A 20,685-nucleotide genomic window follows, 5' to 3' on the forward strand; every position below is an offset into this window, starting at 1 on the left:
GGAAGCCTTGGCATGGGCCCTTCGAATTCAATTTAAAGACAGAGTTACTAAGTTACAAGGGTGTGATAGGGGAGTGGTAATGAGAACCTATCCCCTTTCCAGCTACTAATTTTGAGCCAACATTGTGTCAAGGATAGACACTGGAAATAGAAAAACCCTGACCCTTGTAAACTGTGTAAACAGATTTTCAGTATCCAAGGAAAGCAACACCAGAGGCCTTCCTTATTTTTTCAAGGTTGAAGGGCTATCTGTAAATCAAATGTATGTGACAAGAGATCCATTAACAAACCCACCAAATGCTTTCTTAAGTGAGTTTTGATATATACATATCCATAAATGACACTAACCTGTAGGATATTTGTACAATATAAGGAAGGCATACACCTAAGATAGGCAGACTGTGCACTTGTGACTTCCATGTGGCTATTACATATCAAAACCTAAGGACTCAGTGTTGGATCCTGGATTTGTAGCTCAAAGGAACCTTAGAAGCCATTGGCTCAGTGCAATCTGAGTGAGGCTTGGGACTCTAGAGCATAATACAAGGAAGCATAGAAGACAAGACAGAATCTGCAAAAAGTAAAGCAAATCAATGTGATTGAGGCAATATTCACAATAAGAAGGGTCAGTAAGGGAAGATGGACACAGGTCAGGGCCACTGGAATCCCTGGTGGAATCAAGCACCCAAAACTGGTCAAATCCAGTGGGGTTTTACAGGGTTCATATGTGGGTCAGGCAGGACCAGGCATTGAGGGGAAGGAGCCAAGAGCATGCACCTCATGGGCAGATCAAGGTTAGTGCCCTGGTACTCATTCATGAGAGGGAAGGGAGGGGAGGAGATGACTGAGGAATTAGTAGCTAGTTTTTTTTCCCCAATATATTTTTATTTATTTCATTAAATAGTTATAAAATGTAAAAAGAAGTTTTAATATTCTTTTTTTTTAAATTTTGAGTTCCAAATTCTCTCCCTCCCTCCCATCCATCTCCCCTCCTTAAGAAGTCAAGCAATTTGATATCAATTATACATGTGAAGTCATGCAAAATATATTTCTATATTAGCCATATTGCAAAAGAGAGCACAGACCAAAAAAAAAAGAAAAAGAAAAAAGAGGAAGAAAAGAAAGTTTGTTCGTTTTTTTAAAGTAGGCTTTGAATCGCATCTAAATTCTGTAGTTTTTTTTTCTGGAGGTAGATAGCATTTTTCATCATGAGTCCTCCAGATTTGTCATGGATCACACTGCATTGCTGAGAATAGCTAAGTCATTCACAGTAGATCATCGCACAATATCGCTGTTACTGTGTTCAATGTTCTCCTGGTTCTGCTCACTTCACTTTGTATCAATTCATATAATTCTTCTCAGTTTTTTTTTTCTGAAATCATCCTACTCATTATTTCTTATAGTATAAAAGTGTTCCATCACAATCATGTAACATAACTTGTTCAGCAATTCCCCATCTGATGGGCATCCGCTCAATTTCCTCCACAAAAAAGCCACTATAAATGTTTTTGTACATATAAGTCCTTTTCCTTTTTCTTTGATCTCTTTTGGGATACAGATCTAGTAGTGGTTAGTAGCTGGCCGATATTCAAACTTCTAGCTTAGTGGGAAAGCAGGGGGGCGGAGTTGGGCTATTATTACAAGATTTACTTTGATAGCATGACTTTATCTAACAGGGTGCAGATGCTACTGAATTACTTTATAGCCATCAAGTCATAGAACCATAATTATGCTCCTGGAAGTAATTTTAGAGGGTATGTAAACCTACCCCTTCATTTTACAGATAAGGAAATGGAGTCCCAAAAAGGTTAAGTAATTTGCCCAGGGTTATATAAGTAGTAAAGAGGCAGCCAGATGGCTCAGTGGATAGAGGGCTGAACCTGCAGTCAGGAAGACCTGAGTTCAAATCCAGCCTCAGACTCTTACTAGCTGTGTGACCTTGGGCAAGTCACTAACCTCTGTTTGCCTTAATCCTCTGGAAAAGGCAAACCACTCCACTATCTTTGCCAAGAAAACCCCATGGACATTACGGTCCAAGGGTCACAAAGAGTCAGACATGACTGAACAGCAACAACATACAAGTAGCACTTGAACCCAAGTCCTCTGACTCCAAATCTAACACTGTCCCATACCTTTTTTTGCATGGCTAGTACCAGAAGGTAGTGTCAGAAGCTTGCAGTATTAGGAGTTATACGTTACTATGACAGTCCCAAAGAGACAGAGTAAAGACAGAGAGTGGATTTATAGACATTGACAACTGACAAATTTGAGGCTTCCTCTGAAGTGATAGCTCACATTTATGTTTTAGAGTTCATAAACTTGACATCAACCTGAGTTCATTTCCTTGCCAAGAGGCAGCCTGGTATAGCAGCTACAGTGCTGGGCTAGAAGTCAAGAGACCTAGATTCAAATCACAGCTGGGGTGCTTGTGAGGTCTGATTAAAGGCAAGTGGCTTAATCGATCAAGAAGCACTGATGAAGCTTTTGCTATGTGCCAGTCACTGTGCTAATCACTGGAGATACGAAGAAAGTCAAAACAAAACAAAAACCCATGGTCCCCGACATCAAAGAGCTCTCATGGTGGAGACAGCAAGCTAACAATGATGTACATACAGATATATGCTGTGTAAATGTGAGGTAATCTCAGAGGTAATCCTCAGTGGGGAAATCTGGAAAGGCCGCCAGCAGAAAGTGGGATTTTAGGTGAGATAAGAGGTGAAGAGGAAGAGCATTCCAAGAGGCAGGGGGGAGAGCAAACACTCTCAGAGTCTCAGTCTCCTTACTGTAAAACAAGGATCAATAACATTTGTACGAGTGCCTTGGAGGTTTGCTGTAACAAAAATGCTTTGCAAGTCTTAAAATTCAATGTAAATGTGAAATAATATCCCTGTTTTACAGACGAAGGAACAAGGCTCTCAGGGGTTAAGCTACTTGCCAACAGTCACATGGCTAGCTAGTTAAGTTTCCAAGGAAGAAAATGAACCAAGGTCTTTGGTTCCAAGACCAATCTTCTTTCTACTCACTGCTCCTTGCTGCAACAACTCTTTGGGTAGGGGCTGCTCTCTCAGAGTCCACCTCCCCAGCACATTGCCTGGGGACTCATCATTGCTGCCTGGAGAATGGTGTTCAGGTTTAAAATAGCGATGCAACTGGAGCAAAGAAGGCAACACCCAGACAAGAACTGCAAGGCAGGGGGAACCAATACAAAAGGTGTCACACTATTGGGCTCCCGAGAGCAACAAAGCACAGCTCTATTCAGGGAGGAAAGAACCCAAAAGCTGGGGAATTTTATTGTTGCCCAGTCTTCAAATCCCATCAGTTATGCCACTGGGGATAGGGGTAGGGGAAATCATTAAGGCAGCAAAGACTAGTCATTTCAAAGTAATTGTGTATAATCATGTCCCTTTTTCCCTACGTGTGATTCTGGTATTGCATATGCAAGCATGGTAATATGCTTTTAATATAAAGAGCAAATCTCTTTTCATCAAGTTTTTAATTCCAAGAGATCCTCAATTCTCTGTATCCAGGGGCAGCTGGTTTGCAGCCACAGCTACTCAAATGCTTCTACTTCAATAATGCAAGGATCCACAATTCCATTGATATGGAATGTTCCAGCCTGATCGTTAGCCAGAATTAAGCTATTCTGGTGAAGGTATTTTTCTCATTTTTTGGCTTTTGCCTACTCCCCAGTTCTGCTCCAAAGACTGATACTACTGCAAATGTCTAAAGGAAAGCCTCATTGTACTTTTGGAGTACTAAAGTACCTCTCCCCACCCCCATTTCCTTTATAGCAGAGGAGCATAGATCTGGAGCCAGAAAAGACTTCAGAAACCAACTAATACAATCCCCTTCAATTTACAGATGAGAAAGCTGAGGTCAAGGGAAATTAAGTGACTTTCCCAAGGTCACACATATATCAAGCATCAAAGGCAGGATCTGAACCTGGGTCCTCTGGCAATAAAGAGATTGCTATTTCAACTATACCAAATTGCTTCACCTAAAACATATTTTTTGTCGTTCGGTCATTTTAGTCATGTCCATTTGGGGTTTTCTTGGCAAAGATACTGGAGTAGTTTGTCATTTCCTTCTCCAGCTCATTTTACAAATGAGGAAACTAGGCAGTAGTACCTGACATTCTCTAGCATGTGGGACAGGGATTTTCAAATAATAGGAGAGACATCTTTAGGAGAAACAAATTTATTTTACAAACCTTGCAAGATTTGGGCACACCTCCATAATGGAGGAGGTGAGGTAAAAGGGAACCTGCCTTAATTTATACTCTTAATGAAAGGATTCCCACCCTCCTCTATCCCTTCTCACCATTGGCTGGGAGGTGGGCTTACAGTCTAGGCACGAAAACTAGACAGAGGACCAAGGTTAATCCAGTCCATTCAGGTTTTCCCTATCGGAACTCAACTGCTGGGGTGGCGTCTGAAAGTCTAGGAGAAGAAATGGGGTTGGGGGGAAGGAGAGACCTTCCTGGAGCAGAGAATAAAGAGCTCACAGGAAGTTCATTATCTTCTAACATCTGAGAGAGAGAGGGGGAAGGGCATGCCCACAGCTCCAGGCCCTGACCTTCCAGAATCACAAGGCCAAATCCCAAACCTCTCCTACTCCCTCAGACATACCCTGTGAAGTCTTCACAATTATCCATCCCATTCACTAGCATTCTCCCACTTAGATGAGATGAATTCAGTCATATTCAGGGTGGTATTGCTCACACATGAACAAAATCCCTGTGCACATATATACAGATATACATACATACATGCACATACACATATATACATGTATACACACACCACTTGTGAAACACAATACTCACTGACCACACACAATGCACACATAATGCATATAGCAACACACTCGAGGTTCATTCTCATTTCTTTGCCTAATTAGGTAGTCAAGTCCCAAGATAAGTTGCTGAGTCCCTTTTCTCCCTCCTTATTTTTCTTTATTCCCTGTGCCTCCTTCCCCAGAGGCTCAAAAAATACTTTATTTCATACTGTTAGATTGCAGCTTGAGGTCCCTTCCCCCCCTCCCATTTTTGCACAGACACTGAGAACTCTTTTGACTCAGCCAGAGTCAGTAAGCCTACTGGAGAAACAGAAGCTCAGATCCTTGATCTTACGCCTCCAGGGCTACTATTCTGCTTGTGAGAAAACTTTATTCCATTATTCTGAAGCCTCAATGCTTCCCCATGGCTGACCCATCAACGCCAGGCTCTTCAACCTGGCGTTCAAAGACTGCTACATTCCAAGTTCAGACAAGTTTTCTCTCCTTATCTTACTTAACCTTCCCTCATCTACTATTTTGAACCAAAGTTATGTATGTATATATTATATCTAATCCTATTAGATTGTAAGAGCCTTCAATGCAGCAATTCAACAAACATTAAATTCCTACTTTTTATAAGGTAGTGTGCATGGTTGCAGAGTTACAACCCTGAAAGTGAATCTTCACTCAAAGAGGTTGCATTCTACAGGGAGTATAACATGTACACCGAAAAGTAAACTGAAGCAACTTGAAGAAGGAGGAAGCACTCACCGGCTAGAAACAGGAAAGGCTTCACATAGAAGATAGCACCCAGTCTCCTTTCAAGCAGAGTGTCAAATCTATCTCTGTTAGTACCTAGTGGAATGCAATGCCTTGAGTAAGCATTGAATAACTGTTGGTTGAATACACTACATTGCAGCCAAACCAGATTATTTCCTCACTTTGGAATATGTCCTCCACTTCATCCTCCATAACTTTGTTCACATATTTCACTATATCTGGAATGTCCTCCCCTGCCATGTCTGCCTGTTGAAATTCTATCCAGACTTTGAAGTAATGTAGATAGCATTATTACATCTTAAAGAGCCAGAAGAATCTAAGGGTTTAAGTGTATCTATCCTTCTTTAAGGAGTCTATGAAGAATCTAAGTTTAATTGTTGTATGGGAGAAACTGAGGAGGATAGAGAAAAAAGGAAAAAGTAATTTCCTAAGGGAACTAGGTTTAAATCTTATCTTGCAAAGCAACATGAAACAAATTCTTGAGAGAAGATTTTAATTAGTATCCTGAGAAAACTAAATGGTGGAGCTGTGCTTCCAGAATTGAGGAGAAGTCAAAAGTTAAGAATCAAAGTTAAAGATGATTTAGGCTATAATCGAAATCATCCCATCTGGCTTATTGTAAATGTCTTTCTTTTATTATTGATTGTAGCATTAATAAATAGTATACCTACAGCCTTGATAATTAGAGACATAGATATATAGAGAGAGATAGCCTAGAAGATTACAGAGGTTGACAGAGAGAGAGAGAAAGAGAGAGAGAGAGAGAGAAATAAACAAAAGCTTATGGGAAAAGAGACTTCTGCAGTTTGTTAAATAAATAGTATTTAATAGATTGGGCTGGGAGCTTAGTGCTAATTAAAAGGGAGATATTGAAATTTTAGTAATTTATAAGGAAGTAGCAAAACATATGCCTTGAATGCCTTGAATCTGGGATGAGACTAAAGAAAAATGAGCTGGTAGCAGGTAGAAAAAGAGGTGATCATCTCTTCCCCCCACCATGCATACAAACACAGGCTACACATGAGGATGATTGGTTTCAAAATCTTCTTTAGTGGAAAAAGCACGGGACTTGTAGCTAGGTAACCTAAGTTCCAATCATGGCCAGGACGCTTTCTTCCTGTATAACTGATGGTAATTGCTTGTTATTTTCTCATCTATGATGCACTGCTACCCCACAGGTTTGTTATAAGGAAAATGCTTTGTAAGCCTTAAAGCACCATAGAGACATGAACTATAATTAACTTCTCTGAACCTCAATTTACTCATAACATCTCAGGGGGCTCGGTTTTCTCATCTGGATGAGATGGATTTTTGAAGTCTCTATCAGTTCTAAGTTCTAAGATCCTCCAATCATCCCCTTCCCTCAATCCTCATCTATTTCAGGACTGGTGCTAACAACCAAGAGTGATACTTATGTGCAGCAGCTTGCCTAAGACAGCAAATTCTGTGGGCAAACAGAGCCTCTCAGAGTCTCCACATAGCTGAGGACCTGGCTTGATAACTCATTCATTTTCCAGTGATGCACTACAATGCTATGCTTCATATTCTTGTCAGGGTCTGTTTCTAGCTCTCCCTAGGGTGACTCCCCTTGTCACACAGATTATGCCATTTTAAGCAAATGAAAACAGAGGGGAAGAGGACGATCCTGTTTGAGGAAGGAATACTTCCATCCTCTTTCAGCACACTCTTCCTTGGCCATGTTGTCCCTAGCTTTCTCAAACCATCTCCTGGTCTGAGAAAACCAAAGGACTTAACACTAATATAATTGATAAACTGTGCTAAAAGATTAACTTAAAGAAAAACATAGCATCATAGAGCTACCCTTAGAAGCCAGACCTATGCCCTCATTTTATAGGTGAGGAATCTTAGTACCAAGGTCACATGGGTAGTAAGGGCCCTCTGCTGTGGCACCCTACCCATCCCTTTTATACCTAGGTAGCATTCCATGTTTTATGCTTCGTAAAATTTGTACCAAATGATCCCTAATGTCTCTTTAAATTCTTCAATTCTATGATGAATCTGCTGAACTTCTTACCTTCTTTGTAAATTTACTTTTCCATGAGAACCTGTTAGCTAATCTGATAAAACTCGGTGGGCTATTTGATCTATAGATCAAATAGATGGTAATAGCTTAAATGTTACCCCTACCAGGTAGCATAGGTAGCACTTAACAAGAGCTTTCCTTGGCACAGGTTGTATAACTGTCCATGGAACAGTGACTTCAAGTACATGGTTATGTCCTTTAATGGTATAAACCACAACCTCTCCACACCATTCATCCTGTCCATGCCTTCCTATAAATACTCCACAGGGGATCCATCCAACATCCTGGAAGCCTTACTCCAGATCTCTTGAAATGTCATAGATACCAGTGTAATACTCAGTCTATCCAATGGTTATCCCTCATTCTCACCACAAGACTGGCCCATTTCCTTTTGCATTTGATCATCTCTCTGATGACACCCTTTATACCATTTCTCCCGCACACTTTCTCATTGGCAATAAGTTTCAGAATACATGCACTCATAGTATTGACCTCTGAGTGACCTACAATTTTAATTCTTTGGAGATTATGGTATTCTATGACTCATAGCCATACATCATCACTGGAAGAATGTTGATGTTAGAAAAATGACCCTTTGTTTCAATAAGATTGGGATCATTAAAAGCCCAGTGCAGCTTCCAAAAAGTAAGTCAACCCTGTCCAACTCTAAGCCCAGCCTATCGTCCATTCATAGTATCCGTCCAACGTATGTGCACTGATGGACCATTTCTATGGGTTGACCATCCAATTGCATATTATAATCTGAGCAATAGACATTCTTCATTTTCGTTATTTTTTGAGCATCGTCTGTGGGGTGATTTTGGATCTCACCTAGGAAGCCCTGCAGTGTTCTGGAGCCTATTGCAATCAGCATCATGCCATAAAGAAGAGAATCCAGGAAACCTCATTATTGAATCCTGAGAACTCCATCATCCACAGAAAATTCCTTCTTCCATTTGGACCAGATCTGAGCTGAGCATCTTTGGTGAGAGTGAGAAATATCTTTGGTAAAATTATCTCTTCCTGTTTTATAGCTTGTTTTATATTAATAATCAGAGTCATCTAACAAAATTATTCCTGTTGCTCTAACTTTCAAGGAATCATATGATTTTCACATACACACAGGAAACATTGTTGGAGGAGATTATTTAAGAAAATGCTTTGCTCTAATGAATCAAAAATTTTTTTTCCCATTCAACAAATTAGCACAGTGGGATTTTGTATTCACAAACACACAAATACAGTCAGTTGTGTAACTATAAATGTATGATCTACTGCAGAGTATCCTTTTGCAAAAGTCTGTCTGTTCCCTTCTTCAAAACTTCACCATCAAATATTCCTCTAATACATATTCATATTATTCTCAAAAGATTTTGTGGTGATGGAGAAATAGTTATATGGACCAATAGCAATTAGTCAACAAGAATTTATTAAGCATTTTGCTATATGCCAGGCATTGTCCAGAGTTTTGGTGACACAAGGAAAAATAAAACTGTTTCTGCCCTCAAGCAGATTACATTCTATAGGGAAAAATACAATATATTAGTATTAAATAATTATATGCAAAATAAATACAAAGTAATTTGGAGACCAAAGCACTAGCAACTAAGGGAATGAGGAAAGACTCATTTAGGAGATGGCATTTGAGCTGAGCTTTGAAGGATACTAAGGAGTCTAAAAGATGATAGGGTATATCCAAGCATGAGACATGGCTTGTACAAGGTCACAGCAGGGGGGTGATGAAATGGTACGTATGAGGAGTAGCAAAAAAAGTCCAGTTTAGTTGGATTCAAGAAGACATGAAGGAGAATAACACATAGTAAGGCTGGAAAGAATAATTGGAATCAGGCTGTAAAGGACTTTAAATACCAAAGAGAGGAGATGGCATTTGACCCTGTGGTCAGTAGGGAGCCAATGGAATTTAATGAGCAGAGATTACCTGGTCAGACATTTACACTTTGGCACCTTGTTTGGAGGATGGTTTAGAGAGGGGAGGCTAGAGCAGATTATAAAGGACTTTAAATGGGAAACCCAAGAGTTTGTATTTGGTTCTAGAAACAAATAGAAATTCACTGGAACTTTTGGGACAAAGTAGAAAATGGCCAGGCCTGTGCTTTAAGAATATCGATCTGGCAGCTGTGTGGAAGATGGATTGGAGGGCAGAATCAGGGACACCAATTAGACACCAAGCTATTACAATAGTCCAGGTGAGAATTAATGAGAACACTAAATAGGGATAATGACTATGATTGGAGAGAAAGTCCAAGGAACTTTGGGGAGCTAGAATCAATAAGACTTAGCGACTGATTGGATATATGGGTTGAGAGGAAGTGAAGAGTTAAAAATCCTGAGATTAAGAATTGGCATTAATAGACTGAAAGTGGTTCCTTCTCCAGAAATAGAAAATTTTGGAGGAAAAGTGAGTTTTGAGGGGAAAGACAATGAGTTCTGTCTGAGACGCCTATGAGACATCCAATGGGAAATGTCCAATAGGCAATTGGTGATAGTTAACTGGAGCTCAGGAGAGAGAGTAGGGCTAAATATATAGATTTGGGAATTGCCCAAATAGAAGTGACAACAGAACCCACTGGAGCTGTATCCGAAGAGAGGTAGCATAGAGAGAGAATAAAAGAGGGCCCAGGACTGAGCTTTGGAATAAACTCACATTTAGAAAGTAGGAATGAAACCAAAGAAGGCAGTAGGAGGGGAGTGACAGAGAGCATTCCAGGTATGGAGCATAGCCATGGCACAGACTCAGAGATGGAGTGTTGGTAGGTGTTGCCAGCATCATAAAGCACATGGAGGGAAGTAGAGTGTAAGAAAACTGGAAAGATAGGAATGGGGCATATGGTGAAGGACTTTAAAAGCCAAAAAGACCATCTTATATTTGATCCTGCAGGTAATAGGGAGCTGGTGGAGTTTGAGTCAGGGGTGGGGGTTGACATGTTCAGTTAGTTTAGGAAGTTAATTTTGGCAGCTGAATGGAGGACATACTGGAGTGGGGAGAGACTAGAGGCAAGGAGACCATCCAGAAGACTACTGTAACAGTCCAGACAAAAGATAATGAGACTCTGCCTCAGGGTGATGACTATGTGAGTGGAGAGAAAGGGAAGTATATGAGAGATGTTGTGAAATCCAAACAATTTTGAGGAAAAAAAGAACCCCCACTATGCCACACCCAACAGATCCAAACTTTGCTTCAATATGTCCAATAAAAGAAATCCTAAGACAGGCTGTTCCACTTTGAGAGAGCTTTGTTAGGCAGGTTTCCCTGACATCAAGCCTAAATTGTCCTTTTAGCAAATTCCACCCGTTGCTTCTGGCTCTATCCACTAGGGCCAGATAGAACAAATCAGGTACTGCTGACAATCCTTCAAATATTTGAACATAGCTTTCATGTCCTCCCCCGAGGCTTCTCTTCTCTAGGCTAAAACACCCTCAGTTCTTTCTACCTATACTTACATGGCAAGGACTCATGGACCTTCATCATCCTGTTTGCTTGAGGAAAAATCTCTATTCTATCAATGCTCTTCCTCCATTCTGGCACTCAGAACCAGGCATGACCAGATCTGGAGTCTAGGAAAATATTTTATCTTTTATCTATTTCCTATTATTCAGGACTATTGTTAAAGAGGTCAAGTAGGAGTTGGCTCATTTGTTTTCCATAGTTTTAAAAATATTTTTCTCTCTTCCACTTTGCTGTTGATTTTGACCTTTCCTGAAGCTAATCACCACTCTGACTTTTCATAGATGGCTGAATTGGAAATAATTCCTACATCAGTAAACAGTCATTTCTGTTGACTAATTCCACTTTTAGGAAGATATTTAATGCTCACCATATCAGCGCCTCTGTCTAACTTTCTTCTTAAGGAAAATGTCTTAATGTGTAATCATGAATTTTATCTACCTGTGTATGTGTGTTTGTGTGTGTGTGTGTGTATACATATATATATACATCTCTTTGGCAAGCCTTTGGCCTCCCTTGTTTCTTACTCATAAACTATGTTTCTTAATATATTTTTCAATATCTATTGCTATGCCCATTTTGATATTGAAGGAACTAAGTATTAAAGTGCATCTTAATTCTATTTGGAGGCCTCTTTTAAGTTCATTGCTGAACTTCTACACCCCTGCCCCATCTTCCATGACAGATGTTCGTGCATAAGCTGCAGTTATTTCATGGTGGTTTTATTGTGGCTATTCTTCATAAGCAATGAATATGCAATGGCCAAGAGTCTTAGGATGTGATATTTCTTATTCCCTTTGTATGCACAGGAAAACCAACACTCACAACTCCTTTATTTGCTTCTCCAAAGAGAGCCCTTGACCATCTTTCCATTTAGCTGCAATATCCTTCTGTTTTAACTTAAGAATGTCAAGATAGACATGATTCAATTCCTCCAATTGCATACCAACTTGTTGGTCACTGGTCAAGGATCTCACACTTTAAGTGCCAACATGTAGATAATAATTATAGATGTTTTGAAACTGTGTGAATCTTAGCACCCTTGCTCCCCTGCTAGGATCACTGTGGGAGCGGGAGCATATACACGACTTGGGGCCATTTTGTGCTTTTCTTTGTTTCACAGGTTGCCATAGGCAAAGAATGGATCATCAAGTCTTTAACATACTGATTCTGAGTATCTTTGTACTTGCTCTTTTATGTTATTACTTAGCTTTAGACAGTAGGACCATATTCTAAGACTTTCCATCATAGTAGAGCCTGCTGGAGACTATGCGTACCTGCCACAAGTTTAGAGAACACAGGATCATCTCCATACCATGATGAAACATAATGATGCATCAAAGTGGAATTTTGTTGAGGATACATATGTGTGTGTGTGTGTGTGTATCTATATATCTATCTACTTATGTACATTGATACAGGAATAGATAGATAGACAGATAGATATAGATATATGAAATTTATTTTTTCCCAAACTTATAATCTCACTGGTATAGGCAACTCCCAGTAAGGAACTTCCTATATCCATGCAGGTGGGCATCCTCTTAACAACTTTTAATCTTAGAGAATTTCCCAGAACACCGAAAGATTAAGTGACTTGCTCAGAATCACATAGCCAGGATATGTCAGAGTGGGGACTTGAATCGAGGTGTTCCTGAATTGCTTTCTATCCACTACATCATATTTTTCCTTATATATGTGTATAAATGCATATGCATGTATGTATATATACTAACAGATATACTATTATATCAAATAAGTAAAAAAAAATATTAAGCATCTACTATGTGCCAGGCACTGTGCTAACACTGAGGATACAAAGAAAGGCAAAAAACAGTCCCTGCTGTCAAGGAGCTCACAGTCTAATGGGGAAAACAAGCAAACTATCATGTACCAACAAGCTATATACAGGATAAATTAGAGATAACCTTAGAGGGAAGATCATAGCACTAGGAAGGATCAGGAATGGTCTTCTTGCAGAAGATGGGATTTCGGCTGGAACTTGAGGGAAGCCAGGAGGTAGAGATGAGAAGAGAGACAAATAAAGATGTACAATCTGGAGATAGGGCATTGTATTTAAAGAACAAGGAGGCTAATATCACTGTATCAAAGAGTACATGGAAGACAGTAATGTGTGAGAACACTGGAGAGGTAGGAAGGGGCCAGATTATGAAGGGCTTTAAAAGTCAAACAGAGGATTTTATACATGATTCTTAAGCTAAAAGAGAGTTGAATGGTGGAGGAGTGAGGGAGCGGGGTGATACAGTCAGACCTGTCCTTCAGGAAAATCACTTTGGTGGCCAAAGGGAAGATTGATTGGCTTGAGGAGAGACTTGAGGCGGGGACACCCACCTGAAGGTTATGCAATAGTACAGGTGGGAAGTGATGAGGGCCTGAACCAGGGTAAGGGCAGTGTCAGAGAAGAGAAGGGGACATATTAGAGAGATGTTGTAAAGGTGAAATCAAAGGGACTTGGCAACTGACTGTATATAGGATATGACAAAGAGTCAGGAGTTGAAAATGGCACCTAGATTATGAGCCTATGTGACTAGGAAGAGGTGGTGCTCTCAATAGTAATAGGAAGGTAAGAAGTGAGGAGTATTTGGGGGGAAAGATTATGAGTTTTCTAGACCAATGGTAACAAATATTTTATGCGACAGGAGAAAAGGTCCTTAAAGCTGCCTCCTTTACCCTAGATCAACCCACAGAGATATTTGTCTTTCTCTATGTGTAGCACAGGACTTTGAAAACACCGCCCCTCCCATCTCAGTCTAACTATGTATTCTAAGTCAGTCTTCATCATGGTACAATCAGCATTGGTACAGGGTAGAAAATCATCTAGTATTGACATACCCTGTCAATGTAAAGTGGGGACCTCTGGGTTATCAATACTACCTACATTTCTAGGGCACAAAAGTGCCAGAGAGCAGTCAGATCTGTCACAGCTCTGCTCTCAAAGCTTGTTCTAGCCACCTTCTCTTAAATAAAGGTTACTTATAGAGGAATCAGTGACTATCTGATCATTTGTGGCCCTGAGGACTAGAGGTTTCCTCTTCACTACATCCTTCTAATTACAAGCATTGGGAAGCTATAAAAGAGGGGCAGTGTGGCTTAGTGGAAATATCAATGAACTAAGGTTACAGACATTAATTTCAAGTCCTGGTTCTCCCACTCATCACATATACTTCCCTAGGCAAATCACTAAGTCTCTCAAAACCTGAAATTCCTTTTCTGTAAAATAGGGATAATAATATTTGTCCTTGAGTGGCAAGAATCACAGGAGATCATGTGTATGAAAGTGCTTAGTAAAAATTATACCCATATAAGCCAGCTGTCATCAATGGTTAATGATAACTTTCCCACCAGCTATTTTGTAATTCAATAAAAGTAATTTTAAAATTAACTTTTTTTAAATAAGTAAGAAAATATGTTTTTTAATTTTACTTAAAAAGACAGCCTCAGTTTTTGGCTAAAAGAAAAGGAATGAGAAGGGTCTTAATCAGTTATTAGGTCTGGCTGCAATGGCAACCAATCACTTTGCTTCAGGCTGCATACCATTGTCAAGAAAAGAGGAAAGGGGGAAAAATAGTGGAAAACTCTCATCTACACCTCAATAAAATATATACATGCAGAACTCCCCCCACTCAAAATAATTAAAGGACTTAATGCTGGGCAATCTCTTGTGGAAAAAGTGGGAGACATTTGAATTATCTAATAGTTACATTGTTTTTTTAAAGTAAGTTATCCTGGGTCCAACTCCTCTCCTCTGGCTCATGTTTGAGTGACTATAGACCAACCAAGTTTCACCAACACAGACCTTGGTTCCAAAGGAATGATGCTGGCACCTGAAAGACCCTGCTTTCTAATCTGCAGAGATGGGAAAGGGGTATACATCTTAGAAGGCAAGACAATTTGGCTTTGGTGGGTCCCCAGACTTTGGGCAACATCCTATGTCCAGCTGTGTCGCATGTGGAAGTTAACAGCATATTTAGCATTAGTCCTTTGCACTGAAATGGCAAAGGGCTCCAAAGGGTGGAAGGTAAAGGCAACTAGGCATCAGACTACGTGGTTGATGGGGCAGCCCAGCAAGCCTGCCTGGATCTCAAACTTGAGCTGACCAGAATCCCAGGCAAGGAACCTGATTGGGTGATCTCCACAAGTCTTGGGCCACTCCATGACTGATACCCATTTATCTCATAGCTGAAGAGAGACAGATCAAGGTAGGGACTGACACTGTATGACTGGGCACTGATGGGGAGCTGACCAAGCAGCTGCCGTACTGCCTCTCTGTGCTCTCCATATTTTACATTTACAATAGTGTCTTCAAACTGGCGCTGGATCTGCCTTGCAAAGCTGTTGCTAGAAGCTGAACAGGGAAACTAAACAACCTCGCTGTGCAGGGTAGCATTGTGGAAGAGGTCACAGAAATTCTCAAAGAGCTCCACCAATTCATCTGAGGTATTCTCAAACACTGCTATCACCTCTGTAGTCACCATATTGTACACAACAAAGAAGGAAGGCTGTGATGGGTCTGTGACCCGTAGTGTCACTACATCCTTACTAGTGTACTTGATAAAGAGGTGATTTTCATCTAGAAGCTACATCTTCCACATGTGCAACTGTCATAGCTGGTCAAAATACTAGAAGAAGCGCCTCTTGGCCTTGGCACTACCCTCCTGCTCTTCCCAGTGCCACAAGTATACCAATAGCCGGTGCTTTAGGGAATTAATGAAGGGCTCCTTGTAGGGGTGGGCCATGCCTGCTTGGCTGTCTTGCTGTACCTCAGGATAGACACCTGATAGAGTGTGCAGGTCATCCTCATAGCAGAATCGACCAATGGTACGCACATCAATAAAGGTGCCCTCAGGAGTGACCTGGAAGACATGAATAGTCTGCTGTACTGAAAGAATGGCTAGTATGTTCTTACATAAGTTTAGCCCTTGATTGTGGGACAAGATCACTTTATCACATTTGAACGTGTGGGTGTCACACAACCTGCCACTGTGAAGATCAGTGATGTGAAGGGAATAGTCCTCCAAAAGGCAGCGGGGATTTTGTGTCACTGACTCGCTGTTGGGCTATACTTCATAAAAAGGAGTGTGGGGCTCTTCAGGGAGGTAGGCAGCTGAACACACAATGACACAATGGCAGTGATCTGTGAAGAGGCTACACTTGCTAGTTAGGTGTTCACCATTAGCAGCTACATTGGTGGTATGCAACAAGATGAAGAAGCATTCAAAGAGTCGGCCTTGGATGTTCACTGACCTCTGGTCATTGCCATTGGCCAAAATTTCACCTTCATAACCCTGCAGTCGGTCCTCTGCTGCTTGGCAGCCCTGATACACATAAATCTCCAGTGATGTTTGGTCTGAAGAAATGGCAATAAAGTAGCGCCCATCAGGTGAAAATTTTCACAGGAAGCAAGGTGGCTTTTCCACATTAACCACCGTAAAGTTGGAGAAGGCATTCTGGTGGAATACTCGAACCTGGTGCCAGTGGGTACCAGCTTTGTCTGAACTGATGCGCCAACGCTCCAAGCTCCCCAACCCACCCCCCCAGCTGCTAAAATTAACTTTATGATTGTCTGGTCCTCATTGAAAGTTTTCTGGTTCCTAACTCACAGTTTTCTGCTGCCAAATAGTCTCATGTAAATCATAAACTAGAGTCTTCAGTGAGCTTGGGAGCCTAATGATCTCTTCAGTCAAGACTGCAGTAGTTAAGGTGGTGGGGGTGGGAGGTAGAGTTCATTCACTCCCATGTAAACAATGGGAATTCTGTGAGAGGGAATTGTGAAACTTCTGGCTTTCAAAACAAACATGCCTTTGGCTGTTGAAACCATTTAGACTGCCAGGTGGTGAGAGAAGTGGAGCACGTGGAGGCTGGGAGACAGTGGGAGAGAGAGAGAGAGAGAGAGAGAGTAAGAGAGAGAGAGAGAGAGAGTGAGAGAGACAGAGAGAGACAGAGAGAGAGAGACAGAGAGAGACAGACAGAGAGAGACAGACAGAGAGAGACAGAGACAGAGACAGAGAGACAGAGACAGAGAGAGCCAGATAAAGAAAGACAGAGATAGAAAGAGACAGAGAGAGCCAGATAAAGAAAGACAGAGATAGAAAGAGACAGAGAGAAACAAAATGACCAAGACAAAGACAAGAGGAGACAGACAGACATTGACAAAGTCAGAGAAAGAGACAAGAGAGACAGTGTCAGAGAGAGAAGGAAAAGATGTTCTATAAAAATGGTAAAGAGCCAGGAAGAAACAAGGGTCTAGAAGAAAACTAATAGACACTGAAGGAGGCATTAATTTTTCCCTGCCTTAGTTTCATTCTTAATCCCCAAAGTAAATCTTTCTACCTCCCTGTCCCTGCTCCTTACTATTTCCTCAGCCATCCCACAAAAACAAGTGTTTGTAAATTCAACGAGCTTTTCTTATCTTTTATTACCCTTGACCACTTTTCAGCTTTTGATACCATTGACCAATTTTTTAAGGTTTCAATAGTGGAAGCTTTTTTGTCCACTAAAACTGAATGGAAGTTTGGGGGAACCGCAAACGCACTAAGAGTCCATAATGTGATGCTTCAGCAAAAGAAACAGATGTAATTTGGGCCTCTGTTAAAAGAATCATAAGTCCAGGGATAGAGCGCTGGTAGTCCTGCTGTCCTATACCTTAGGCCGCATTTGAAGTACTGGGCTCAGCCCTTGGTGCCAAATCTTAGGAAGGATCTTCATAAGCTGGAAAGCATTCAAAGGAAGGTTACTAGTATGATGAAGAGTGTATTGACTTCATGTGGTATAAGATACAAGATACATATTTTAGGAGGAAAGAGACCTCATTCAGGAGGTGGTCTTTAGATTGCACTGGGAAGGAAGCTGGGAATTCCAAGAGGCAGTGATGAGGAGGGAATGAATCCCAGGAATGAGGGAGAGCCTGTGCAAAGGTAGAAAGACAGAAGATGGGGTGTAATGGGTATGGAAGAGAAAGAACACAAGCTTACATGCACCATAAAGTACACGAAGATGAGTGGTGTGAAATCAGACTGGAAAAGTAGATGGAACCTAGATTGTAAAAGGATAATTAAGGAAGAGAACAGGAAATTAGGCCAATTTGCCTGGAACATACTATAATGTATACAGTGTTGTTGGGAGTCAAAATGTATGAGGTCATAAATGCAAGGATAAAAAACTTTATATTTTGTTCTCAAAATAATAGGGAGCCACTGAAGGTTTTTTGAAAAGAGAAACGACACGGTCAGGTCTGTTCTCTATTTGGGCTTCACTACATAAAGGATCTGTGATTGCATTGTTTACTCCTGCCACCCATAAGTATCACCATCCTCCTATGATTTAGTAGACTGTCATTGAGAGCTGCTGTGATCAAAACGTCATCATCCCATAGCCAACCTAGCAATGAGCCTTTCTGAACTTAGCTGGACTAATTTTTGAAAAAAAGGCTTAGAGTCCTCCATTGAACTTGTATTCAAAGTCTTTCCTGCTTGATAGGACCTGCCAAACACCTACGTATCTCAGAGGCCTCCAGGTAGGAGCCAGGTTTGGCAGCTGTATTGAGTGGACTGGGGAGGAAGAGACCCAAGGCAAAGAGAATAGAAGACTGAAAAATAGGCAAGAGGCAAGGAAGACTTAAACTAAAATGGTGACAGTAAGAGTGGGAAGGGGTGGAGGGATGTGGAGAAATCGTGGAGTTAGAAACAATAGGATTTGGCAGTTGGGTAGATATGGATGGTAAGGGGTAGTAAGCTAAGAGTCAAAGACGACTGAGAGTCTGAGTCCAAGTGATCTGGATCTTCAATAGAAACTGGAGAGTTTGGAGGAGGCATAGGTTTGTGGGACAACATGAGTTCAGTTTTACATGGGCTGAGTTTGAGAGGCTAATAGGATATGGACATGCAAATAACCAATGAGCATTTTTAGATGTAAGACTGAAATTCAGGGAAAGACAAGAGGAAGAGGGCAGCTAGGTGGTATCAGTGGATAGAGTGCCAGGTCTGGAGTCAGGAAGATTCATCTCTGTGAATTCAAATCTGGCCTCAGACAGTTACTAGCTGTGTGACCCTAGGCAGGTCACTTAACCCTGTTTTCCTCAGTTTTCTCATCTATAAAATGAGCTGGAGAAGGAAACGGCAAACCAATCTGGTATCTTTGCCAAGAAAACTCCAAATGGGGTCAGGTAGAGTTAGACATGACTGAAATGACTGAACAACAACAAAAGAGGAAGATATATAGATTTGGGAGTTGTATACAACAGACCATAGAAACCATGGGCATGGGCATGGACCAAATTGCCAGAGGAGAAAACATAGGGATAGGAGAAAAGAGAGCTAAGGACAGGGACTTTTGAGGAAACTGGCTCCTTTTCTTCTTCTGGTCCCTTAACTTGGGTAGCTCCCAAAGCTTTAGTCCTCTACTTTTACTCTCCTCTCATGGTTTCAACTGTCATCTCCAAGGACAGGTGTGGGGAGGCTACAGCCTGGAGGCCACATGGGGCCCTCTAAGTCCTCAGGTGTGGTCCTTTGACTGAATCCAAACTTCACAGAACAGATCCCCTTAATAAAAGGATTTGTTCTATAAAACTTGGACATAGTAAAAAGGCCACACCGGAGGACCTAGAAGGCCACAGGTTCCCCACCCCTGTCTAAGGAGATGGCTCTCAACTGATCCAAAATTTCAACTACCTTCAGAGCATATACATTTAGATATCTCATTTTTCCAGTTACCCAGGTTCACCACCCCGGAGTCATCTGCCACTCTTGATTCTCACTCATGCCTCCACATCCAATGAGATGCTACATCTTATTGATTCTTCTTCTCATCCCCCTCCTCTCCATTTTATGGACACCACCCTAGTTCAGGCCCTGATTCTCTTTCTCCCGTGCATCCTAATTGAAAACCCCACAGCCACTCTCTTCTCTCTCCAATACAATCCCTACAAATTGGCATTACTCAAGCTCAGATGTGACTGTGTCACTCCCCTCTTCCAGTGTTTGCCCATTGCCTCCTGGGTAAAATATAAACTCTTCTGTTTGGCATTTAAAGTCCTTCCCAATCTGACTCTATTCTACCTTCCCAGGTCATTACTCTTACTCACTTAGTTTGGTTGTTTAGTCTTTTTTTAGTCACGTTCGTCTCTTCATGACTCCATTTGGGGTTTTCTTGGCAAAGATACTGGAGTGCTTTGCCATTCCCTTCTCCAGCTCATTTTACAGATGAGGAAACTGAGGCAAATAGGGTTAAGTGACTTGCCCATGGTCACACAGCTAATAAGTGTCTGAGGCCAGATTTGAACTCAGGAACATGAGTCTTCCTGACTTCAGGTCCAGCAGTCTATCCACTGCGCTACCTAGCTGCCCCACTCATGGACTTTACCTTCTAGTTAAACTGATCTATTTGCTGCTCCAAGTACACAATTATCCCATCTCCTTACTCCATACCTTATCACTGCTTCTCTTCACACCTCTCCCTCTTGAAAGACCTAGTTCCCTTAAAGTCTCAGTTCCTTCAAGAAGTTGTTCCTAGGGGCAGCAAGGTGGCATAGTGAATAGAGCATGGGCCCTGGAGTCAGGAAGACCTGAGTTAAAATCCAGCCTCAGACATTTGACATTTACTAG

At 41.2% G+C, this 20,685-nt stretch overlaps 1 protein-coding gene and 1 pseudogene across 4 annotated transcripts in view; both read right to left on the minus strand.

Moving 5' to 3' along the window:
* Positions 1-20,685, minus strand: part of IYD (iodotyrosine deiodinase) — a 46,047-nt gene that overhangs the window by 12,173 nt on the left and 13,189 nt on the right. The window contains exons 1-2 of one of the 4 annotated variants that reach the window (XM_036768503.1): positions 8,431-8,695; positions 5,547-5,630 (exon numbers count right to left, since the gene is read on the minus strand). The exons of 2 other annotated variants lie outside the window; for them this stretch is intronic. In XM_036768503.1, the coding sequence (XP_036624398.1) occupies positions 5,547-5,630; positions 8,431-8,476 (130 nt within the window). In that variant the 5' untranslated portion in view covers positions 8,477-8,695. Of the gene's footprint in view, positions 1-5,546; positions 5,631-8,430; positions 8,696-20,685 lie in introns of those variants that run through there. One more of the 4 variants, XM_036768500.1, reaches the window with a different exon arrangement.
* On the minus strand, positions 15,006-19,502 carry LOC118856407 (annotated as a pseudogene).

This window comes from Trichosurus vulpecula, chromosome 7 (genome assembly GCF_011100635.1).
Source record: "Trichosurus vulpecula isolate mTriVul1 chromosome 7, mTriVul1.pri, whole genome shotgun sequence".
Lineage (NCBI taxonomy): Eukaryota > Metazoa > Chordata > Mammalia > Diprotodontia > Phalangeridae > Trichosurus > Trichosurus vulpecula.